The sequence below is a fragment of the Nothoprocta perdicaria genome, unplaced genomic scaffold (assembly GCF_003342845.1).
Source record: "Nothoprocta perdicaria isolate Ctin4 unplaced genomic scaffold, notPer1 scaffold_76, whole genome shotgun sequence".
NCBI classification, from domain to species: domain Eukaryota; kingdom Metazoa; phylum Chordata; class Aves; order Tinamiformes; family Tinamidae; genus Nothoprocta; species Nothoprocta perdicaria.
In genome coordinates this window covers 1,384,285-1,409,957 of record NW_020456043.1, presented here as the reverse complement: position 1 = coordinate 1,409,957, position 25,673 = coordinate 1,384,285, and the positions used below count along the sequence as shown (strand labels likewise).

Here is a 25,673-nt window from a genome sequence, read left to right as displayed (position 1 = left end):
GCGCAGGACGGAGCCGGCGCGACCGCTCCAACATCCGGGACCCGCGGGAATGGACGGGACGGCGGGGGGGCGGCGCGCGGGGGGCGGTGAAAGGGGCCGGGCGCGGGAGGGCGAGAGCCGGGGCGCCGGGGACGGGACGGAACGGGAACGGGAACGGGACGGAACGGAACGGGAACGGGAACGGGCGTGCAAAGGGGACGAGGGGCTGCAAGCGAAGTGCCAGGGGACCAAGGGGACGGGAACGGGAGAGTGAGGGGGACCGGGACGGGCATGCAAGCGGGATGGGGGACAAGGGGGCCGAGGGGCTGGGGACAGGCATGGAACGAAGCTGAGGGGCTGTAAGCGAAGTGCCAGGGGACCCAGGGGACGGGGATGGGCATGCAAGGGGGTTGGGGGGCTGCAAGCCAAGTGCCAGCGGCCAAGGGGATGGAGCCAGGCATGCAAGGGGGCCAAGGGGCTGCAACCAAAATGCAAGAGGGCCGAGGGGACGGGCATGCAATGGAGCTGAGGGGCTGCAAGCAAAGTGCAAGGGGACTGGGATAGGCGTGCAAGGGGGTCGGGGGGCTGCAAGCGAAGTGCCAGGGGGCCAAGGGGCTGCAACTGGTGTGTAAAGGGCATGAGCAGTGTGTGAAAGGGCTGAGGGGCAGGAGCTGCCGTGCAAAAGGGCTGGGGTGCTAAGGTGCTGGGCTGCAGGGGTCCTTTGGGCAGGGGGTGCCAGGAGAAGGGGGTTGCGGTGCCGAGGAGCAAGGCGAGCTGGGGGGCAGCGAGCTAAGGGGCTGCTGTGCACAGGGAGCCACAGCGGTGTGCGGAAGGGCTAGCGTGGAAATGTGCTCCGCGGCAGGCACCGGCGTGCAGGGGACCAGGGAGCTGGGAGCAAGGGGCCTGGGAACAAGGGAGGAGCACGCAAGGCGGGCAAGGAGCTGGGGAGCAGCGTGCAAGGAGGGGAAAGACCTGGGGAGCAGCGTGCAAGGAGGGCAAGGAGCTGGGGAGCAGCATGCAAGGGGGACAAGGAGCTGGGGACCAACATGTAAGAGGCTGAGGAGCTGGGAAGCAGTGTGCAAGGGGTCTGGGAACAAGGGAAGAGCATGCAAGGGGRRCAAGGAGCTGGGGAGCAGCGTGCRGGAGGYCRCTRTGCATCGCGGCTGGGCACAAGGCACACGGGGGCCGGGGAGGGCCTAGGGCAGCCCCTACCTTTGTCTCGCCGTCCAGGCCGGGCACCGCGGTGCTTCCCTCCGGCCCCATCATCTGTGCCCGTGTGAAACGGGAACTGGCTTTAAACGGGAGCCCGCACAGGTGTGAAGGGCCCGAATAGCCCAATATTCCGCGTTTYCTGCGGTTCCCACCCAGCGTGCGTGCGTCCCGGCGGGGCGGCCGCGCTTCCTGCCGCGCGGCGCTTCCCGCCGGCGCCCGCTCCCCTTCCTCCCCGGCCCCATCCGCATCCAGGAAAAGCTTTAGCCAGCAAAAGCTAAATTGGAATGCACGGAGTAAAAATGCAATAGCACCGAGGTATTTGAATTAATGCAAAGGCACAAAAGGGAAGTGTGCAGCAAGTGGGTAGATGGCRGGGACAGCATCCCTCCAGGAATTGCCCCATTACCACCCTTTTCCCCCCAAAACGGGAATGCCGCAGCACTATTTGCCCAGGGATGGAAGCGKCTCCGGATGAAGCTTTCCCGGAGCGGATGAGGGTGTTATCCAGGTGTCAGGCGCCAGGCGATGCATGGAAAGGGTTACAGGCGACCCGCTGGCCGCGGCGCCGGCTGATGCAATTCGGCCGGGCTCCGTCGGAGCGCGCGGCGCTGCCGCATGGCCCGGCTGCCGCCTCAAACCGCCGGCTGCGTTTGGGGGGATTCTCCTTTAACCCAAATGGGTGGCTCTGGGCATGTGCTGCCTTGGGTGCTCGCGGTCAGGGCTGCAAAGTGAGGCCAGAAAGGGAGAAATTGGGTGTTTGCATCAGCTGCGGCTCCCCATGGCCGCAATGAGCTCCGGGCAGTGATGGCCAAATAAGGTGCCGAAACAGGCGGCTCCTGCAGCCCCCGGCACAGCCGGATCCCGGCGTGATCCCGGAGGCGCCCGTGGGAGCCCAGGAGCTGCTGGGTGAAGATGGGGTTTGCACCAYGGGGTTATCTTGGCCATCGGCTGCGTGGCCGGAGCATGGGCAGCGTCCCGGTGCGAGCGATTTCCTGGGAAGTGGCAGGGAAAAGGGAAGAGAAACATCCCCCAGTGACAGCAGCGATGCTGTGATTATCCATGGGCATTTCCCAGGTGCTGCTGATGGGAAGCGGAGCAGCCGGAGAGCCCCTTGGGCCCATGCCCGAATGAAGCCGGGGTGTCCCGGCCTCCCAAGCATTCCGGGTGACATCCTGGGATGAACAGCAGAGCCAATGCAGGAGTCAGGGCTGTGGTGCTGCGGGTCCCAGCTTGGCTCCGTACCCATCTGTTCACCCAGGCAGGGCACAAGCCCCGAGGCTGGAGGGAAGCGCRTTGGGATCAATCCATAGGGAAGCATCTTGGAGCAGCTCCCATGCCCTTTCCACGAGTGATGCCCAGGAACCGCAGGGATTTGGTGCACGGGGTCACAGGGCAGCAAAGCGCAGAGGGAAGAGAGGAAGGAGCAGCTGGGAGCTGAGGAAAACCAGCTGGGGAATGGATGCGGAGCCGGCTGCGCGTGCCGGCTGTTCCAACGGGGCTGAATGTGGGAGACACCGCGTGTGTGATGGGAAGGGTGCCCGGAGCGGGTGCCGGGCTCTGCTGCCTTGGAAATGTCCCAGACAGCGGTGCAGAGATGATCCCGCAGCGGGACGCGGCCGGAGGGGCAGCCGGGGCCGCGGGAGGAGCCGGCGCCCAGGGCAGCCTCACGGGAAGCAGCTGAAAACGCAGGGAAAAGGACAAATCCGGGTCGCTYGCTCCGCAGAGAGCAAGATGGGAATGGAGCCGGCCGGGGGGCGAGCTCCATGGGGAGCACTTGGATGTGTGTGGAAGGTGCAGCAGGAAGCAGCGCGTTCCCAGGACATTCCCAGGACCTCGCTCCTTTTCCCAGCACGCGGCCCCGTGGAAACGTGGAAGGGAAGCGGGGGAGAGCCCTGGCAGAGCAGCGTGTTCTTCCTCCCTGGGGCTTCCAACAAGGCCCTCGAGGAGCTGCAGGCCACAGGCCTGAGCACATTTTAATAACAGATACGCTGGGTTTCATCAGTTCCCTTTTACTTATTTTTTAAAGGCAGAATCGAGGAGATTTTGCTGCTAGGATGTATTTTTTCCCGAGCATCCAACCTCCTGTCCCTCCTGCAAGGGCCACGGCGCACCCGTGACATCGCTCCACTTCTCTCCTTGCTTTGGAGGAGCTCTAACAAGGAGAGGAGGGAGGGCAGCACCCGCTTGGTCTCCCTCATCCCGAAGCCAAAGGATGGAGGCSATGGGGAATGTCCAGCAAAGCCAAGCATTGGAATACAACCGGGACACCGAGGCAGAGCAAGCGGGAGCGCAGAGGCCAGAAAGGGCCCCATCCATCCGTCTTTGAGCTTAGAGCTTAGAAATCTGAGCTTAGAAAGCCTCAGCCTAAGCTCCCTCCTCAACTCACGGTGTCCTTATAAGCGCAACGCTGCAAACGCCCCAAACGCCGAGCTGGGAGCCGGTGCTCGGAGCGCGCGGCAAGCTGCAAATGCTCCCGGCCGGAGGAAGTCACGAGGCGTCCTAACCAGAAACATATTTGGGGAGTGAGTCAGTGCAGGGGGAAGCAAAACGCAAGCGGCGCCCTCCTGCTTGATGAGGAAAGCGTATGGCAAGAGAGGACGCCGTGAGTGGCGTTCCCCCATGCGGCAGCGGAGCCAGCAGAGAAAGTCCTGCCTCAGTCGTTGCGTTGCGTCCAAAGCTACAGAGAAAATCTCAGTTGGGAGGGGTATCCTCGTGGACGGGAACTCCTTTAGCGGGCTAATTAGCTAAAATCGCTTGTCGAGGGTAAAGATAGTTTGGAGGAGCTTTTGGAAGCCCTGCTTTTAAACACAGCTGAGATGGTGGAGAAAGGCGCGTGCTGTGTGTGCATGTGTAATGCACAGAGCATATCGATCCGTGCCTGCACGCACACATCCTTTCCCGGGCCACGGATGAGCAAATGCAGGAGCTCCCTAACGCTTTTTCCGCAGGAACATCTTGCATCCAGACCTCCTCCTGCCCCCAGGAATATTTCACAGAAGGCGAGGGATGTGTTCCCATAGATATCAATCCAAGGCAGCTCCGGATGCCGTCACCGTCAGGAAAACCTGCTAGGCCCTGGCAGAGTGTCTGCCAAAGCCTCACGTGCTGCTGCTCTCCGGGCATCGCCCTGAAACGCCGGGTGAAGCCTSGGCTCCCTGTTGCTCCCTGGGGAGGTCCCATCGCAACGGCCTGGCAGGACAGTCCCCCACGCACGGCTACGTGGAGCATCCAGCGTCGCGGGGAGGCTGCGATGGATGCGCTCGTGGGAGGAGGAGGGAATCGCTGCTCATGGCAGGGATGAGGATGGCATCCCTGCATTGTGGTCCCTGCATGGTGATTCCTGCCTCGTGGTCCCTGCATCGTGGTCCCTGCATCACATCCCTGCAGCGTGGCCAGAACAGCAGGTTTCTGTCACACTGGCAGAGCCCACATCTTTGGAAAAACCTTCCTACCCCCTTCCTTTTTCTGCAGCTGCTGTAATATAACCTCCTCCTGCTGAATTTTCATAGTTTATGTGCAAATTAAACAAATAAGTCTGCTGAAGATCACACGCAAGGGAACACGCAAGCCTGGTATGTGCAAAGGAGATGGGACAGTGTGGATGCTGAGAGCAGAACCCAACCTCGCGGGGCCCTTTGCAAACAGGGAATATCCATCTCCACGGGGCCCTTTGCAAACAGGGAATATCCATCTCCACGGGGCCCTTTGCAAACAGGGAATATCCATCTCCACAGGGCCCTTTGCAAATGGAATATCCAGCGCTGCTTCACCGCAAGCCCTTCCTGCAAAGCACGCAGCACTGCCTGAAAACACTGGCTTTTCCGACAGAATCTTCAGTTACACAAAGCAAGGGATTAACTGCAGGACTCCCCGTATTGCAGGAGCTGGGAAATGAGCTGTTGAGATACTAGTGAAATGTGGACGGTAGGAGATGCTCCTTTAAAGCAGGAGCTTGTAGATAACCAGTGTTTCTGCCCTGTTCAGCTTTGCAAATAGACTGCCCGTGTCCTTCCTGCAAGGATATCTAGCAGCAGCGAGGTGGAAAAATGTTTTAAGAGGTTATTTTTTAACTCCAGTATCTTTTTTTTTCTAAAGTCATCACAACAGGGAAGATTATTCCTCATGAATCCTGTAATAAAACATGCTGAAAAGTTACCAGAACAGCACGCTGGCATTTTTAGACCAAAAACACACATGCTTCTTGTTTGGCCCTGTAGCACAAGACAGAAGAAGCAGCACGAAAGCCAGAGAGGCGGAACATTTTCATGATGTTATCGTATTTTTGCCGCGTCGTATTTACACTGTGATTCACAATRGGGAAAAAAACCATGTGGGAAACGGCGGAGAAACCCGTTTCCTGCCCAGCTCGGCCGCACAGTGACAAAGAGCAGGGTGGGCGGCAGCGCGGCCGAGACCCCGGCGCCCTCCTGCTCCTCTCGCCGTGTGGCAGCGTCCAGAACAAAGTCTTTTATTCCTGTGTTTGCACCTAAGAAAGCATAGGAGCATTAGGGAACATTAAAAGCACAGGACACGACCCAACGCTCAGTGCAAAATGATGCACTGTCCTTCCGGCAGGTTTTGCATCAGGATATTAGGGATGTATTGCCCCCATGTCCCATATCTGCAATTGGGAAGCTCCAGGGAACGGGCAGAGGAACGTCATGAAGCAGCATGTCGTTTAGGAGGCAAACAGGGAGGCTCATCTGCGGCGACGCGGAGCTSGCAAATGAGAACTTTCTCACCGGATAAATCAGGATTTCAAAGCCCCGGGCGATTGCTCCAGGGCCGTCTGCCTGCAGAGGCCTCGCTGGCTTCTCCCATGCAGGGATCCGCGGGGCGAGAGCCGCTGCAGCCGCACACGTGCAGAGAGGGCGTTTTGAGGGAAAAAGGCCCATGTTGGAAYGTGCTTCCTAATGGAAGCGCTGACTCCCAGGGCAATCTGGAGCGGGACGGACACACATCCTCCTCCGCATCGTTTTCCAAGCCCCGCTCYGGCTGCACCAGGAGCTGGATGCATGTTTTGAAGCGGTGGGAGAAGCACCAACCTGGGCGCCTCTGCTGCAAAACGTGGGTCCAAAGGGAGCAGCAAAGAATCCCCCAAGGAAGAAACCAGTCTTGGGAGAAATGAACCCCGATCGGCTGCTCCCAGCGCGCCAGGAAAATAATTCTTGGCAAAGCTGAAAGCAGAGTGTGCAGGGCAGCGTGTCGCTGGTCTTGGGGTGCAGGAGCCTGCTGAACCGCTCAGTGCTGGAGGTGCTCGGAGAAGCCCGGCAGATGACCCTGTAAAACAGCACAGGGCAACCAATTTAAGTCCAGCTTACAGAGAAAAACGTCGCGGGGAGGCAGAAATCTAATCTCCATCAGCAAAACGGGAAACGAGATGAATTTCAAATAAACTTGCCAGGCAGAGGGCACATAAATATACATTAACTGTCTAACGGCAAGGGGTTGACACAGTGATTCATGAGCTCAGCCTYGGAGAAATAATAAAAATCAATTCCCAGTGATGTAGCCGCAGTCGTGGGCAGCCCCGCTGAGGAGCCGCGTGGGAAATGGGCACGAGACAACAGAACCGTCGAGGAGGAAGAGGCGGCCCCCAGACATAACGTAAACACAAGGCTTAGCTTAGCCTAGGATTAATTAGGAGAGGGGATCGAATAATTAGAGCTGGCCAGGGAGCAAAATAAAACAAAAGGGGTCTAATCTTAGAAATAGAGGAAATAAAAGCAGAGATGGGAATGCCCATGGGAAGAGCGACCGCAGCACGGGGCAATTAGGAGCAGTGTGATGGAAGGCAGCAGCAGATCTTTAAAGCTGACTATCTGCCAAAATGACCTAGGAGCAAAAAGCTCCRAGTGTCCCATGTGGAGCAAGCGCTCAAGGACAAATTCCAGCCCACAGCTCCGTATCAGCAAGGCGACCCACAGCAGCGCAGCGCCTTGCCCTTATCTKGGTTCCTCAAGAAAAACCGCCCGTTCATCGAGCCTGCAAAGCTCAACCTCTTCCCCGTGAAGGGAAAGAAGCCAGCGGCGGGAGGCCGGGACGCTGCAGCTCTGCGCGATGCCACGGACCAGAGAGGCTCTGCAAGAGGGCGAGAGCTCTGCTCTGCGGACAAGGAAGATGCAAATCCGCCCGCAGTGTGTTCAAAATCCTTGCAAATTGAAAAATCTTTCAATAAATGAAATCTTTCATTTATTCTTTAGGGCCGTTTGCTCCTCACAATTAATCTTTGAGGTTCCTAGATGCTTAAGTTAAAAATCCCAACCTGCACACAACAATGCACAGGTGTCAGTCCTTATCCTGCCTTCTCCTCCCAGCACCGGTGATTTATTTCTCCCCCATTTGCCAAGGGACACATAAAAGCAGAGTCTCCTCCCTTATATGGGGATCAGCCAGCAAGTGCCAGCACGCTCCGATGGGAGGGAAGCGACTGCTCCATAAATCTGGAACATGCCCTGGACAACAGCGGAGTCTGCACCGACCACAAGAATTGCAGGAATCAACGCCGGTTGTTTACAGCATTTCGGGACGCATCCCGTGTGGATGCACCAGTATACGGGGATGCCACAGGCGACCTCCTCTCAGCACTGAAAGGCAAACGGGACATTTGGGCACGTTGCAGATGCAGAAGGAGGGTCACCCTTCACACCAAGCTACTCCTAATTAGGAAGAATCAATTAAACGGCCTCTCTGGAAAAGCAGCACTGCAGCAAAAGCCTCTTTGCTGGAGCTGAGGTGTCRAACTCCCTCGCTTCACAGGGGCTATTTCAGCTATTAATGACTGATCATCCACCASGATAAACATGCCGGGTGGGAGAGCTACAATTCACCGAGGCCAGAAGGAATTTTTCCACAGAGATCCGTGCAGAAACGTGCTCTTTTATAGCATCGGGAAATCTTTGCTCAGGGTTTCTCTGTGTTTGGAAATGCTCTTCTGCCTTTATCTTCCCTCCCCATTCCCCTCACTTCATTTTTTTCCTCCTCCCCTTTGCATTACTTTGTTGTTTCTATAGTTATTCCCAAATCCCTGAGCCAACACAGAGCCCAAGCCCCAATTCCTCATGCTCTTTGCAGGGGGCTGCGGAGAGGAGCAGCCGCCCACACATTGGAGACCCCAACGATTCTCCAACTCCACAGCTTGGGTTTTTTTTTTTTAATAACAAAAGTTTAGATGCTGCAGCTTCTAAATATGCCATACAAATCATAAATACTTCAGGCAGAGGTCACGTATCTAACACGCCAGAGCCTGACGTGCTGTTTTCAAATCTCAGCAACGACCTTTGGGTGTTTCATTTGGAGATTATTTCCTTTCATTGCACTATTTCTCTCCTAACTCCTCCTGAATTAGATTCAGGTACAAATCTAATCCAAGCCCTGGTATCCTCCAGCCTCACCAAGTTTATTTTCCGCTGCCACCCTTCCTCTTGATATATTCTTTGCATATATATAGATATATACATATATTTTTATACACACACCTGTGCACAAATACTTAATAAYAGTCAGCAAAAGATCATTAGATCCTCTGCAAAGCAAGTCAAACATGAGGCTAAGACCTTCACATACTTGGAAAAAAACCTCATGGCCTGGAAAGGCCACTTACCTTTGAGAAGAATGYGACTAATGTCATTTGTGTGAAACCACAAATATTTATTTTTAATGAAAAAATACTTAAAGTGTGCCACAGTGTCCATATATTTCATTTGAATAGTAGTACAAAGATATGTATTTCTGAGAAAAAGTCTTAACACTGTAGAAAATAAATGTGGTTCTTAAATTATGTCAAAAGAAACCAGTAAAAAAGTAATGTTTTATACACTGGAATAAAATGAARCAGTTAGAGATAATAATAAATTATAATTACAGTATTTCAAATATTTGCTTCCTGCTTTTTCAGCATTAGTTTCTACATGTGTCATGTATAACAGGCCCTCAGAAACCAGCAGTCAGAATGGTCTTGCAACAGAATTGTGGATAATAGGATGTGAGTCTGAATAAAATCCTAGAAAAATGACACCACCGTTTGTCATTTACTGATACAGAAAACATCAGAACATGGCAGTTTTAGGTTTGTATCTAACATATGTTTTGTTAATGGAAATTAATTTAGTTATTTAATTAACTAATTGTCATACTTTAATGAACTAAACAGCAATTATGGTCATTAACAAGTATGTCACCCAGCACACTGCACAACTGTGCTTATGTGATGCTACACATTGTATTGGCTTTTTATACAGTCCAAGTTAACGAGAATTTGGAATAAATTCAGGCCCAATTAAGCACTGCAAAATGTTTAAAACGATAAAGTACTTTTAAATACAAATCATTTTTGCTCTTTAGAAACAGGAAAAAATCCAAACATGCACTTAAACCTGAAACCTCCATGCCTTATATACTGCAGTTTAACAGTAAAACATCAGTTTTGTGCCACTGGTTTTAAAATTTCCTCCCCCATCCCTCCCCCTCCCCGATCCAAAATTCAAATAGTGTCTAAATTGGATTTGTCAGGATCCTCCTGGTCGTGTTTGTACATGAAGGTTAGAAGGAAGAGAGCAATATCCAGAGATGACCAATAGGCAGTGTGTGAGGTGACTGCAGACCAGTATCTGCTCTCCACGAGACCTTCCCTGAGCTCGAAGTCGATCCTGTGCTCCAGTTCCACTGGAAAGGGAAGAAGAGACAACAGTGTTACTGGAATTCTCTGTTAAAAGAAGGAAAAAAAACATATATTTCTTCTACCAGCTTTGGYTTCTGATGCTATTGCTGTATATGAAATACATACAACATCTGTGTATTTGCATTTAACATCACATGCATCTACATTAAAAAAAATCCCATACATTTCATGCATGCATGTTTACCGCTTCCTTGACCTGAGTGTACTTTCTAGTTTAGAGGAAAAAACATACACCTYGGGAAAAAAATTACCCTTTTTTTGTCCCTTGCAGTAAATAAATGCACTTGTATAAAATAAATAAATAAATGCACTTATTTATGCTCCTCCTCATGGTAACTAAATGAAAGTATCCAGCAAACGCTGAGGTACCATAAATGAACTTAGATCTTCAGGAGACGGATGCTCTGAACCTTCTGAAATCAATAGCTCTCTCATGTCCTCAGTGGCTACATGAGAAGATTAAACTATGAAGGACACTATAAGCCCTCTCTGAGAATCTGCATTCCCTGCACAGCACAAGCTCTGTTAATTTCCAGATTATTCCCAATCTATTTCAACAGTTAGCCCTTCATTTCAATGGCTGTTTTGATTAATACCACATTCAGAGCAATTTGCACTGCGTGGTTAGCTGGGCTAGGCCTAACCTATTGTTAAGGCACTTCAGTGGTGAGAAATCTCTACAAAGAACAGAATAGAAAGGACAGAACTAAAAGCCTGCTTAGCTGCAAAAGCCCAAACCCCATATTGAGTAAAAAATGCAGCCATTTATCAAATCCAATTTCAAGGAATTTTAATTCTTGGCTCAAAGAATGCCTAAATGGAGAGTCACACAGGCTGTCTCCAGAGCCGCGGCACAGCAGCGCTTCGGAAGCGATGACCCCCCATATTTTATGGTGGCATTTTGCTGCTTCCAGTGAAAAGCATTTTCGGTGAAAATGCAGCAAGGAGAGGGGGAGCCGGAGCCTCTGTGTGTGGGGAGCTAACCGAGACGGCTCCGCTCAAACGCAGCCGCGCCGCAACAAGGACAGCATCCCGACAGCCCTGTCCCTCCGGGGCGGCATTCCGTGCCACAAGCTGGGGCTGGGAGCCAAGTGCCACCACGAGCCCTGTGGCCGCCCCCTCGGAGGGGAGCGTTTGGGCCGGGGATTGCAGCATTCTGCACCCGCCTCGACGGCCTCGGTGCCGCGCTCTGTCTCTAGGGCCCCGAGATGAAGCTTGGGAGAGATCTGGGGTGCAGAGAAGGCCTCCAAGTGCCAACCACCCACTGAAAGGACCTCCTGGAGAGCTCCGTGCTGCTCGCTCTCAGGCTCCCGTGTTCTCCTCCAGTTTAAAATAAAGCCTATGTCCTCAGGAATGACTTTGGGTGTCTTCCGAAACGAGCAGCGATCAAGGGACTGCAGCGCGCCCGCCACGCGAGCGCTATCACAAGATACAGCAGTGCCCCTGCTTGTGACTGCTCCCCGCCTGGCAACAGTGCCAGGGAAGGTCACAAACRGAGTCGAGCAGGAATTTCTGGAAAGGAAGTGCCTTTTTTTTGTTTTTCCCCTCAAAAAAACAACTGTTAAAACTGCCCTCTGCATTCTGGGCAGGTCTGATTAGGGCAAGAGCAGCCTCTGGTCCAAGTCATGCCCGCCTTGAAATATTGATTGCTGCAAAATTGCAAGCCTAGGAAGGAATTGAAATTAACCCCTTTTGTTACAAATGGTAAGTGGGATTCTCTGTGGCAATTACATTGCTTTCCCTTGTGAGAGTTTAGGAGCAACTGGAATAAGATCTAATGAGCTAAAACTCTGTAAAATSCAGGCATATGTATACACACACACAGGTATATATGCATAAATATATAAAATGCATATATGTATATACACAGGCACATCTATACAGATACATCTCCTTTAGGGAAAAGAAAAGGGAGAACAAAGAGGGTCAATCCTTAGAAAGACTTAAGTGATTCGAAGAGAAAAAGCAGATCCAATTTTTTATCACTCTAGAGCAACTCTTAAATGTTAAATAGGGGAGTTCTTGGTATGTTATTCCAACACTAGCCCTGCATACATTGCAGCCCACTAAAGCACTGTTTTCCCAGAGAAGCTAAAAGGCAGAGAGGGTGGCAAAGGTGCAGGACTGGCCACTAACCTGTGGGATCGAGAAATCCTGAGCTGCTGTGCGGGAAAGGCGGCGTCCCGACCGTCGGGGCTTTCTTGTCGTCGCCCTCTGCTCCGTCCTTGCCCGGCTCGGACGCCTGCGACGTGGTTGTACTCGATCGGCCGAACCTCGAGAAGAGCATCCCGCCGAGGCCCTTGCCAATGCTCGCAGCTCCTGAGGGAGAAACGAGCATCAGGGCGGCTTAATTAACCCCCAAATTAAACAAATTAAAGTCACTGCAACACCCGGCAACTCGAGCTGAGCGAGGGATGAAGGAAAATACTGTTCATGCCTTGCAGAGAATCTAACTTCAGTGAGAAGGTCGCTTCCAATCGTGAGACCCATGCAGAGTACAAGCAGAAGTTATGATTTGGAGACCGTAGTTAGGGAAAGAAAGATAAATGAGGATGCTCTTGCACCAAGAAATCTGGTACTTCAAAGCGTACGTGTCAATTAGACTGTTTATGAAACAGGGAAGAAATGTTTTATAACAATGTCAGTATTTTATGAATAAAAGAATCCCGTCAAAACGCTCAAGAGTCTTTCATTAGGGTCCTTGGGCTGGCCTAACTCCTACAGAGACGTAGAAGTTCTCTATCACTTTTGTAAAACACCAATTTAATTGCTTAGGAGTAGAGTTGTGAAAGGTTTGTGATATTTTCTCCTGACTTTGCTGCCACCTCATGGACAACCCATTAAAGTTATTAGAGTAGCACGGAGAAGCAGTGCAGGGTGAGACACCCCTGCTTTGAAATACTGTGTATTTTCACTTAAGACTAAACTGGTTGTACACATTTTAATTAGGGGATTGGGAATATTGCCGGCAGCAGGTCACACTAGCCTTCTCCCAAATCCCATGTAGAGACCTAAAGAACGGCCTCGATTCAAGCTTCATCGAAAGTTAATTTAAGGTCCCTTAAACTAAAGCTTATTTTGAATCAGAGTATGAACAAGAACAGACTCCATATGAAAGCAGTCTGAATTCGCTCACATAAAATTATGAGTTAAAGGGAACAGTCCTATTTTATAGACTAAATTTTCTCCTATTTTTCAATACCAGAAAATGTTGTCACAAAACAAGCTGTAAAAAAAGAGAAAATCTAAAGTGAGAAATYATTACATTACAGGACATTACACTATAAACTATTACACCAGGACATTATTTCAATAAGGAAGACAACAATGAGGCAGTGATGGCATAAACTCCCTGATCAACATCTTTCTGCAAGCCTTGACTCCAAGCTTGGGAACTGCCTCCTCTCCAGAGCAGATATTAATTTGGTCTAAAAGAACAACACACCTACACCGTACAAGCACCAAAAAAAGCCAGAAATAGCTTATTTATTGTGGTACCTTAAGCATGAAAAAGGGAACAGCGATGTCTCCAAGAAGCTTCTACACAAAATATAGGAACAGTGGTGGTCTCCAAGAAGCTTCTACATAAAATATGAGGACAACAAGAGCAGTTACCTAGTATACTTGCTTTGCCTATGTTTGTTATGGACTCCCCATAATGACGTCGAACCAAGACTGGCGAGGTGGTGGGGCTGGGTATCGTTGAAGCACTTTCGCTCTCGGTAACTGAGGTAGGTTCTTTGGTCGGGTTGAGAAAACTTGGCTTCATGTGCTCGTAAGGTAGAGGGTTCGCAGTGTTGTACCAGTGGATCTGGACTGGCGAAATGTTGCTGTAGTGTTTCAGAATTAGAGGTTCTAGTCTGTAGGCCTGCAAGAAGGAGTTGGAAGAGAAAATCCTGAGTATCAATATTGACTGCAAAAATCACATTCCCTTCCCAATACAGAGTGCTCTTCAACCTCACATCCAAAATATCTGCAGCAAATCAAAATATCTGTAGCAGATCCAAAATATCTGTAGAAGTGCAGTAAGCGACAGGACCATGGCACTATGTTCTATGATTCACATTTATTTTCACAGGCTAGAAGATATCTTCTCAGGGTCTGCGTGCAAGCATTTGCACGTTTCTCTATAAGACTTTTACTACATAGTTAGCATTGCTAAAACTACCCTTAACAGATGTTTGCTACAATGCACTGAAATATCCAACCTCATACACAGCTAAACACATACTGCACGTTGCAGCAGGCAGTGAGGAGCTGGCCATGCAAGTGTTTCACTTGATGAATCTTCATTAAGCATTACACAAACTGTGAATTGGTAAAGCATTTGTGTGTTTATTTTACAATCACATTCTTTCTATTGATTCTTTTCTTTGTTTTGTGAGATAGAGGAAAAATTTCTGCACTATTTTATCTAGGGAAAAAAGTAGAGTTACTACTTGCAAAATGGGCCAGCTGACTGCAATTTGATCAATCACCCCGGGCTTCCAAGGAAAAATTGCCATGCCTTCTATCTTGGAAGTAGCTGGAGCTGAACAAAACCTTGACAGGATTAGAACCAGCATGTTTTGATGGCAGCCTAAAGATATTCAGACTCAAGCAGAGCTTAAAAATAAATAAGCTCCAAATTACTATTCCATAATAAACATGAAATTTCCAAATCAAGGTTCCATCACATTTGCCAAGGCTCAACAGCCTGTCTCTGATAACAGCCAGTAACAGCTAGATATGGAAGAGAGCAAGCACAGGGCAAAGCTAGAACCAGCATCTCCYTCCCAAGTAGCACCTCACCCTGCAGCAATCTGCTACTCAGGACTCCCGAAAAGTCCTGAGTAAAACAGGGGAAAACAGCAAAGTGACTTTATTTTTTTACAGCACTTTCTAAACTGGTTGTGGAGKTTTTTTTAACCGCATCTTTGGATAGAAGATGGTTTATTGAAGACAGGAAGCTAAATAGAAGTTAGAGTTTGACTGAGAAGGGTTATTTCATCTGTCYTTGCAAAAATAATGCAGAGTAATCTTGAATGTTATGCTTATTAACATGAAAAGAGAAACAAAATATAGGATATTTAAGGCACTGATTTGTAGAAACTGTTACTCTACAGCTATAAAATCCACAACATTCTACAATGATGATTAACAAATCCTCCTGTGCTGGAACATATGTGTGCYGATCCACAGGCTTTGATGACCACAGATATTATCACACAGCTGGCGTTTAAGAACACTCRAGGTAAAAGCTTGCAATTAGAACTCACCACTGGATCTGTTGGATGAAAAATATTTAGTAAGCGGTTGCAGATCGTTTTGGGCAGAATATGATCTTGACTACCGCTGTTTCCCGGGCGGATGCCACGCAGCGCCAGAAACACTGCTAACGGAGATCCCATGCAGAAGAAATTCTCCACCTAAGGAAAGATTTCATCCATGTTAATACGGAAGGAAATAATGTTTTYTAACATTGGTGGATTTGATTTCTCTCTCTCTGTTTCAACTGAGGGATGTTGTTAGTGAGTCAAAACAGGGAAGACCGCTGTAACACACATACTATATAACARAACAGGTTAAATTCACCACTTCCCTTTGCTGTGAGAAGAGAGCTACACGTTGTAGAGCTATACAGTTGGAAAACTAAAAAAAAAAGAAAAAGAGAAAAAAATCAGTTGGATATTTGCACTGAAAGAGGTCTACCAACTCTGGAAGGGTTGGAGTGAGAAGAATTTGAAGGACACTAAGGAAACATGATGTGTGTCGTAAGACTGAAAGTCTGTTTTGTCATGAAACATAACATTTTCCCTAGCCAAGTACTCCATAGCTCATTCTGCTGCACACACCATCAAGGAAGTAGAAATGCAAGCTGCACTGAGTATTAAAGACAACCTGCAGAATACTTACAGTAGCCACACACACACACAGGCTGGTGTTACGTACAACCTCCTGGAAACATCTGGTGTTAAGTGAGTGCAACGGTGCTCGCCAAAAGTGCCACCACAAACATCAGCGATCGCTACCCATGGACAGGTACCGCACACGCAACGATCCTGCAGACTGCTCCCAAGTTGTCCAAAACGAGCGTGGTTTTGCTTAAAAAGGGCTGCCTCTAATGCCAAGAGGCAGGTTGAGTAAACCTGCACCACAACCACTACCCCATCTGACAGAGGTCACTGAACATGCAGCAGTGGTAACGACTTTTGGTCACTACCAACCTGGGCCGGGATTCAACAGTGCCCTAGAGGTGAATGGCTTCGTGTCCCATTACCAATCCTCAGCCATCGTCTCCTAGAAACATCAAATGTAAAACTCTGCGGTCAAAAATATTTTCATAAGTCAAAGTTACTTTTTAACCTGTAGAATATTTTCTTATATGGATTTTTCTTATATGAAAATTTAATTTTACCATTATTGGAATTTCACTGCGACTTTCCCAAAAGCAGAGTCCCRTTTGCAGGGCATGAGGGCAGAGCAATTTTTAGTGTCCTGCTACTTAACTGACCAGAGGAATTGCTGCATTCCTGCTAAGCGTGCATGGAGAACACTTGGATGCCCAAGTGCCCTTGCTGTTTGTCAGCACATGGAGTGAGGGGGTGGGAATAATGGTCCGGTTCATTTCTGGGATTCCAGCACTGCGCAAAACAYTCCTCCTCCTCTTCCTTGGCCCTCGTTCCCCACTTCTTTCTTCCAAAGGAATGTTTGAGTCCCGTTTCAATGAGAAAAAATATGCTGGTTTTCAGCAAAGCTGTTCAGTGTCGCATGCTACAAAGCGCTGCTCTTTGTCATCTAGCCTGCTACTCTAGGCGAGTTCAAAGCGGCTCTTCTCACAATTCAGCTTTACACAGACCCTCACATTTTCATATTTTGGACAAAAAACTCTCTCATCTTCACATACAATAGAAACAGATATTCCGAATGTAATCCTTTATACTGAATGTGCGACCTTCAGCCCTGTCCACCTGATACTCCTGTATCCAGCCTTTGGAGCACAGTTATATGGTCTTTCTCCTTCAGAAGGAAGGCTGCAGGTGCTGGGACTGTCAGCTTACACCTGCTAATAGATACTTAAAAGATATTTCTACAAATTCACTTTGGGCAAGTGTAGACCAGGCAGAAATCTCAGAGTAAATAGATTCAATGGGTGCTTTTGGTCCATTATATTGGCTGAAAAACTCGAGAAAACAGCAATGTTGACAGACAGGACACCTTCTTCTTGGAGTGCAGTGGTCTTTGTTATGTATTCCCATACACGCACTAGCCTTTCAGCATCCTCTTTGCTCACAAAGACAAGGTATACCAGTAGTGTGTTACTGTAGAGGGTGGTAATAGAGTGATAGCAAAGCAGTGTCAATTMAGAATTGAAATCAAGTTGTTCAAAAATATTCCTTAGAAAACAAAACTGAACGAGAAAATAGGAAAATACAGGTGAGACAACACACCTCATACGCATAGGGAAGGGTAGGAAATAAATGGACGTGCTTAATGGTAACGTTACAAGGAAATAGAGGGTGACTAGAGCTTATGTATCTGCACTGCCTTTCAGCCTGGAGGATCCCAAACACCCTCCCAGGACGGGGAAATGCAGCCTCTCTGTGCATTACATGGAGAGTTCAACCAGGCAGTTGTGTTGGACTGCTCGGGCACGTTGCCATACTCAATTTAAAGGTTTCCTCCTTGCAGGTGAGGCTGCACAGCAGCACCACACTCAGCTCTCAATTCTTGTACATTGTTTAATTGCTTGTGTTTTACAAACAAAAAATATGCTAAGAAATCCTCAAGTACTTCAACACAGTACATAAAAWCTTCAGATTTAAACTAATTTCTACCTCAGGACCGCAAAACAACCGACGTATACCCTGCCCTTCCCTGCCAGGGATGAAATTCATCCTCCCACATTGCTATTTCCAGGAACCACAGAGGTTTGTATGACATCCTTCCCCATGTTTCCTGCCTTTCACCCCTTTTAGTCTTTAATTCCTTATTCCAGCTCTTACATAGCTGGTGGAGACACATTAGAGCAGAAGACACAGCAAATCTTCATATTTTTTTTTCTYCCAAAGGCTGAGATCTACAGATCACCACATTTACTCTTGCACTTGTCTTGCCAAAGCTGCCTCTGTTCTTGTTTTATGTACACGTGTGGTTTTCTTCCGTCCTGGGAAGTTGAATACGTTCAGTCCATAGAAGAGACAACACAAGGGCACAACCAGCCTCGGTTGTGCAGCACAGCCCAGAAAGACTGGTGACAAAATACTCCAATCTCCTGCATATCAAGGACCAAAACCATTTGTGGCTCAAACTCTCGTAGTGACTAGCAGCTTGTGATCAAATAGAGCCCACGTCCACCACGAAGAGATGCCACGATGTTGGTAGATGGTACCTCCAAAGCAGTTACTTCTCTCTCAACAAGCTAGTCACCCTCATAAGCTGGGTGGATATCCTAATGAGAAATGCTCTCTCAGCAACATCCTGCTGAAAACTTCCCTTGGGAAATGCTCCTTGCTGCTATGGTCATGGAAAGGCCCTTGAACGCTGCCACAGGCACAGGACTCAAGCAATAAAYGGATAAAACTTCATAGCAATGAAATGGCTTTCTTCCAGAAAGAGGAAGGGAAAAAGAGGTACAGCAATGAAAATTAACTACAGTAATCTGAGCTAATACAGCCCTCTTCTACACCTCTTTTCCCTTCCCTTCCTGCTCACCGTGAACGTTTTTTTCTCCTAAAAACATGCAATTTCAACAAAATTGGGTGAATTATRCTGGCACAGAGCTAGAGAAGTATCAGTCTGACTCCAGCTTCCTTGATGATAATTGCACGGTATATGCTTTCAAGTAGTGATGATAAGAAGAAGGCTATAACAAATTGAATTATGGTCAGTTTTCTCTTTTATTAATGCTCATTATCAACYTTGGCTTCTAGGGGCCCTTCTGAATACAGAAGGATACAAAAAGAGCAAGTTAAGAAAAAATAATCAATTTTCTCTTTATTGATTATGTCACTTTTTATGGCTTAATGTTTCTGGATATACTAGAGCAACAAGGAAGTGCTGCACATCCCACCACAGAGCTAGAAAATTCCATTGGTATGAAATTTTAGCAGGTTACACAGCCAATTAGCAATCTCGTTCATGAGACTAAAAGCAACTTGTCCTAACTCTTAGACTAAAATAATCTAGAAGGAAAATCCACTCTTGGAGGATATCCAACCAGATGCGAAGTTGCTCGGAGGAGTGAAATGTTAGAAGCAATTCCCAAGAAAAGTGGATTAGTAGACAAAGAAGAAGAGAAATTTAGATGACTAGTGTAATTAATCAAATGATTTTTATGATCACATATGGGAGTGTGTGTAATATATTAGTTTATATGAATGTTTATATATTTACATATAAACATATATATCTGTAATAAGAACATATGAATAAAGTAACATGTTTACATTCACATACACACACTATAATCAATGATTTAAAATTATTCTATCAACGTTATCCCTAGGGAAACTGAAAAAGAAAGTAATTAGAATGCCTCATGCTGCAGGCATTTTAAAAGCAAGCAGAACATACAGTAAAAACCTCTCAGACACGCATACCTTAAACTTTAAGACAGGTGTTTTTGATACGGTGGATGCCTTTAACCCATGTAACCTCTCTTCTATCTCTCTCAACCTAAAAAAGAAGGAAATCTTTCTGAGATTCAGTAGAAAATGTAAGATTAACCTCTCTGATCCAAACAGGCAGTTCTGCAGGGTCTGATGGCTGCATCTGTTAGGAAAAGAGAGAGATGGCATCAGTATTTCTTGAGGCAGCCCAATTTATTAAGAAGCAATGATTGTGAAACCCTGTTTCTCTCATCACAGAAGTCAAACAAGAGGTGGGAATTTCTTTGTTCACGCTCCTGCAAGCATCTTCCCATCCTCTCTCCTCTCACTTCTGCTTCCTTGATGGTTTTGCTGCTTTATGCAACCAAATTGCCTATTTTGTTACCAGACCAAGAGCAAAAATCTGTGGCCCAGTCATTTTGGAGCTCTGTATTGTGGCGGAGTATCTGGAGCACCATGCCCAAAAGGTTGTTCCCTTGTTCTTCTAGCCACCTTGAATAARAAAGCAGCTACAACATAAAGCACTTGGAAAAGACTAGTACAAGCCCAGCACTAAAGCACCTACAACTAGAGTTCCCTAAGAGCATTTTATGGATAAAAATGTTAAGTTTAACTTCTGCTATCTTGATTAGCAAAGAAACAAAGCTGTGACTAAAGCATTCTGAAATGTAGCACTTTCCAAAARGCTCTGTATATTTTAAATGAACATGATTTGGTCCTAAAAAGGAAAGCGTGCAGGACTCAACCCTTGCCAAATATTGTCAAAGGATTCCAAAACATAAACTCAAATGCTGTATGGATAATATTCTACAACACACACTAAGTATCTATTGTGAGTGCTAATATTAAAGTAGAAATCCAGGAGTTACAGGGTGTTCGCAGTATATTTTCTATAGTTCCAGACCGAATTACACTAAGATGATTCATGAACAACAGAACCACTCCGTTTATATAAAAGTGCCTGTATCAAGGGATATTTAGATTCCTGTTGGCTCAAATCTGAAACACTTCAGTGAATGCCTATGGAAAGGGAGCAGAAGTAGGAAAAATGGCAAATTTTCCCAAGTCACATGCTAGTCTCATATCTGAAGGGTCATTTACTTATCTTCTCTCAAAACGTTGCACTTTATGCAGCCTTTTGGCTGACAGAGATGCTCTGAACCAATCACTAGTTACTTGCAGACTTATCTCAAATACTGCAGGAGACCTGAGGCTGTATCAGAGCTTCCAACAAGATAGGTTTCAAGAAGGAGCAGAGAACCGTCATCACAATCTATCCTCACTTCCCACTGCAAAGATTCAAGTTGTAGCTACTATTTCCATATTCACCATCCACAGACACCTTTATAGCACCTTGAKAGCCAGGTTAAAGCGGAGAAGTCACCTTAACACCGAGTTGTCATCACCACGATCTGCAAGGTCTTTATCCCTGAGAAACCCTACTGACACGGGAATCCCTGCCAACGCCTGCAAGCCACCAAGCTGTGATCCTATCTGCCACAACACACAGTGCTGCTTCGCACTCAAAACRACATTAACATTTCTAGATGGCAGCAAGCAAAAGTAGGTAAGGAATCCACAGCAGAGAGCCCTGAACACCCAAACACTAAGCCAAAATGGCAACACCTGCATCTAGTTGGTGGAGCTCGAACTCCAGGCCCATCCTAGGGGAAAGCCTTTCACTCCTGTCTGGGAATTCAGCAATTGCACTACTCTGGAATGCTACTTGTTGCCTACCTGCAAGCTACTCTGCTGTGTCTGACTGCTCTGAGCAACCCCAGCTCCCTCAGCCCTCTTAGTCCTGCCTTTGGCCTTCACCACAGCCATTAAGCACCAACAGAAGAGCACCAGCCACAAARGACAACAGCCACGGTGGATTCTGGATGTACCCAAAGGGCATCATCTTGGGATGTGTTTTCTTCCTTAACAAAGGGGGAGCAGATACGTTACCGTTGTTTAGTTAAATACAGTTCCTCAAGCAAACGCTGCTCCTCGTAGCTCATCCAACGGTCTTCAAGCTCTTCCTCCTCCTTCTGCAGCAGCTGTTCGTAGAGGCGGACGGGGTTCCAGCCCGTCATGATGTCGTAGGTGATCACGCAGCCCAGCGAGTGCGACACGATGGAGACTTTCCCTCCCTTCTCCTCAAACTCTGGATTCCGAGAGCAGAAGAGCGAGTAGAGGCGGTTGAGCTCCTGCTGCAGCCCTTTGACAAGCTGTGTGAAGAGGGGAGGAGAGGTTTAATATTCACATCTCACACTTCATGGGAACATGTCTTTGCCTGCCACACAGACCAGCATCTCAAACGTACAAACATCTCGGACAACCACCATCTTCTAGTTCRCAGAATCACAGAAAGATTAAGGTTGGAAGGGACCTTTGAAGATCTCTCTTCCGTCTCCATTTATTTTTACATATTCTCCATTTTTTTTCTCATTTATTTATTCCCCATTTATTAACARCATTCCTACCTCTCTGTAGGGAACTGGGAAGATATATCCATTAAAATTGATACAGTCGCTACAGTGACCGCCTAATAGGGTCTAGRAAAATACCCTCAAATTGCTTTTGTATCTTTGTAAAAGATACCCCAACTCCTCATAATCTTCATTATTCTGCTCATGACTCAGCTGCAAGGGAAGCCTCGGTTTTATTTCTTCTCCTACCATAACGCACCACTGTAATTTTTCCAAAGGAATCAGACTGAAATGTCACTGAAAAATAAAAAGCTGTCTCTTAGGCAGAAGGAAACTATTTCTCTAAGAAGAGAAAGTACAAATGAGACAGGGAGAGCTACCATTTGAACAGTGGATATAAACATTGCTAAGGGAAAGAATAAACATTTTTGCTTGCGGGTTTCTGGTTTTTTGGCTTTTTATTTTGAAGCAGGGAACAAGAATGCAACACAATTTTCAGACACAGCAAGTTAATCCCTGTGGTTCTACTGAGATATCTCTATATAGATCCAATGTTAATTGAAACCCTAGAAACTTATTTGCTTCAGGTTCTGCACCAATGTAACAAAGGCACACGGTATGAAAATATTAAGATTCATAAAAAAAAAAAAACCTTATTTGGAGAGAAATACTAAATGCCATGAAATTAAACAAAGAGACTATGGAAATGAGGGAGCTCTGCTCGTGGAACTCAGCGTGGTGCCTGAGCTGTGCTTCCAGGTGGTGGCATCGAGGAGGACAAACACAAAACGGCAAATCACTCCCTTGCAAGCGACAGGAAATTAATGCTACGGAACATGCAATTTGAGCATGATTTGTCAAGTGCCTGAATCATTACTGGATATAAATATGAATAGCAGCAGGAGCGCCAGTGTTGGATACACATTTCACGGAGCCAGAACCCACACAACAGACGCGATGGATGCCTCAAAGTGCTGTGAAAGGATTATCAAGGCGTGAAGTGGCGCGGGGAGATAAGGACCAGGGGAGATAAGGACCAGGGAGCCCATTTCTGGACCTCGTGGCTGCGATGCTGCCCATCCCTGAAGCTGGTTCTGGGCAGACTCGGGCTCTGCTCTCATACATGAGCAAACAGAGGTTTAGCAAGAGGCAGAGCTGGAAACAAAAATCTGGACTAGTGTTAACTGGCATTTCCCCCTCATTTTAAAAGGTTTTATTAAAAAAAAAGAAAAAAAAAAGCAGAGATCTGAAATTTAATTGAAATTAAATTTCAATTTAGTTGAAATTTAAGTATTCTACAGCACTTGACAGGAACTCAGTGAAACAAGCTCTCTCCTTGCACTGTTTCTCATTGCACAAAAGCTGTCACTCCCCATGTACTGACCCACTTGCTCACTGTCCTGCATCCTGCTCCCCAGCACCCAATTCCTTCACAGGCCATTGCCTTGGAAAAACAGAGGTTTTCCAGGGAGAACAACATTATGTCAGCCTCCCCCCAGCTCGTAGGCGCAGGGCAGATAAGAAATCTTCAGGCATTTATGRCATTTCATCACAAAGGTCTTGCTCTTTCTCTGTTTTGGGGCATAAATCACACCCAGAAAGTCCAGCCACATTTGTTAACTGTCCCTTGCCATAAAACATTGAGTTATTGAGGAGCTCAGCAAAAGCAAAGCTAGCAAGAAGAAACTGCTTGAATTTCCAAGCAGCTGCACGTTCAAGTTTGTGGAGCAGATGATAAGCTTTTAATTCAAGCAGATGCTCTGACAGAGACTGTTTCTAGATCCCAAATCGCAGGTTACCTAATTTAGTTTTACAGTGGTAGATCCTGCTAGAGAAAGACCTCCGAATTTTTGAGCACCATAAATGGCCTCCTTAGCTGATATGGCCAAAAAAAAAAAAAAACCCCAAAACACCTGAGAAAAGGGAGGAAAAAATAGCTTTGGCTAAGTAGTATAGAAAGTGATGAAAATATTTAACCCTAATATGTATTTTTTTCTCACTAACAAAAGCGATGCACACGCATTGCACTGCATTCATGTGCAATGCCCCATGAGCAGAGAGCTGGCTAAATGGGGCAGGACTCAGAACTGAGGTGTTTTTCCCCAAGCAGCTGCTCCCACCGGCCGTGTTTGCTGCTCTGCAGTTGAGCTCGGCTCAGCTCCCTGCAGCTCTTCCAGGAGGGACAGTGAGATGCAGCTTTCTGACAGCTCCTTAAACGAAGGGAGTGAAAAACTGCAACAAATGCAACACTTCCTAGAACTTCAAATCAGATTATATCAAGCGCCCTTCATGCCCATTGGCCTTCCTACCATAACACGGGTCAGCATCAGCCTGAGCATCCTGCACATCATCTGAAAGAAAAGTAAGGAAAAATTTCCAGTGGTCCTGTTTTCTTTCCCAGCAATGTCTTTTTCCCTGTTCTGATTTTGGGGGAAAATGCCCAAAGGCAGAAGACTTCTGCTGTGTTCAGGAGGACTCCAAAAATGCCTGCTGCAAAAGAGAAGCATGAGGTTGTACTGCAAATACTCGTGAATACCCGGAGAACATGAAGTACAAATGCACTAGTTCTTTACAGTTCCTGAAGCCTTTATTAAAGGCAAGTTGCACAGACAGATCTGATGGCAAATCGTAACCAGGCACATTGAGCACATCTCAGCTCTCATGCTGCACAGGGAGCTCCTACGTGCCCTTAAATTCCAGAGCTGCTGCTGGAGATGCAGCCTTCCATGCAGTTTGCCATACCAGTATCCCAGGTTGTTTCCTACATGTTTTAGCCTGGTTCCAAAGGGCACGGGAAAGGTTCCAGCAGTCCAAGATCTCAGCAAAACAGGGAGAATGAATAAGGGGGGAAAAAAAGCCCCAGGAAGATGGGGCAGATGTAGGAGCTGCAGGTCATCCATGAAAATCTTTTGGGGATGTTTTGCATTTTTGCTTCACAAAAAGTAGATCAATTGTTAGGGGCCTGAAGCCCCTTTTTTAGGTTACACTTTATCTGTAAATCCCTTCATGCCAGAAACTTGAGCTCAGAGGCTCGAGTTGCTCGAAGGTTAAGTGCTCCGTGGCCTCCACAAGGCTCATCAAGGCCAAGGAGGGAACGGTCTTTCTGGGCACACCTGGACAGCCAGGATGATGGTCACATCATTCCAAGGGGAGGCAAACACCAGACTGCTAATCACATAACAGGAATGGTCACTGGACATGCTCGGATCTGGAACTCCAAAAGTTCCAGCACTCCAGGGCACTCCAAAAGCAGCGGGGCAGAAAATTATCTTTTTTTCCTCCTCAATATCCAACAATAACTTTTTTCCCCCCAGTAAAGCACTGAGTCCAACCCCCACGATGGCTCTGCGAGCATCGGAAGTAACGGTTTACACTGCTCTTGCCAAAGTCCTCAGTGTCCCCTCTGCAGCTGGACGTCGGATGTAGCGCCCCAGCCCCAACCTCTTTGATCCATCAAAGCCAACCCAAATTTAGCTTTGCTCTTGGGCTTCAGCGAGTGTCCTCCCCTGAGGCTGTTCTCAACTCTGAGCAGCCCGTGCTGTCACGATCAGAGGAGCTTCCTCTCTGCACCCTCCACAGCACCTTCACCCTCTGGACACTCTTACTGACACGAGCAGCCTGCAGACGAAGAGGAAAAAATTACATGGAGCTTCATGGAAAAAGGGAGTGCAGGAAACCTGACCTCTGCAACCCCTCCAGCTCAAACAGCATCAAAGGTCTGTAGGCTGCGTGGGAAAGGAATTTTAAGGAGATCTGAAGAACAGCGAGTTTTGCAAGCAGCTCCCTCCAAATGTCTAG

At 47.6% G+C, this 25,673-nt stretch overlaps 2 protein-coding genes across 2 annotated transcripts in view; both read right to left on the bottom strand.

Moving 5' to 3' along the window:
- Positions 1 to 7,171, bottom strand: part of FERMT2 (fermitin family member 2) — a 56,383-nt gene extending 49,212 nt beyond the window's left edge. Inside the window, exon 1 of the mRNA XM_026051491.1 lies at positions 7,117 to 7,171. Coding sequence (XP_025907276.1) covers positions 7,117 to 7,171 — 55 coding nt within the window. The remainder of the gene's footprint in view (positions 1 to 7,116) is intronic.
- Positions 7,172 to 8,957: 1,786 nt separating this feature from the next.
- DDHD1 (DDHD domain containing 1) overlaps positions 8,958 to 25,673 on the bottom strand; it is a gene marked incomplete at its 5' end in the record, with an annotated part of 59,060 nt that continues 42,344 nt past the window's right edge. Inside the window, 6 exons of the mRNA XM_026051511.1 lie at positions 8,958 to 9,855; positions 12,008 to 12,190; positions 13,487 to 13,739; positions 15,130 to 15,279; positions 19,453 to 19,528; positions 21,412 to 21,674. Of these exons, the coding sequence (XP_025907296.1) occupies positions 9,674 to 9,855; positions 12,008 to 12,190; positions 13,487 to 13,739; positions 15,130 to 15,279; positions 19,453 to 19,528; positions 21,412 to 21,674 (1,107 nt within the window). The remainder of the gene's footprint in view (positions 9,856 to 12,007; positions 12,191 to 13,486; positions 13,740 to 15,129; positions 15,280 to 19,452; positions 19,529 to 21,411; positions 21,675 to 25,673) is intronic.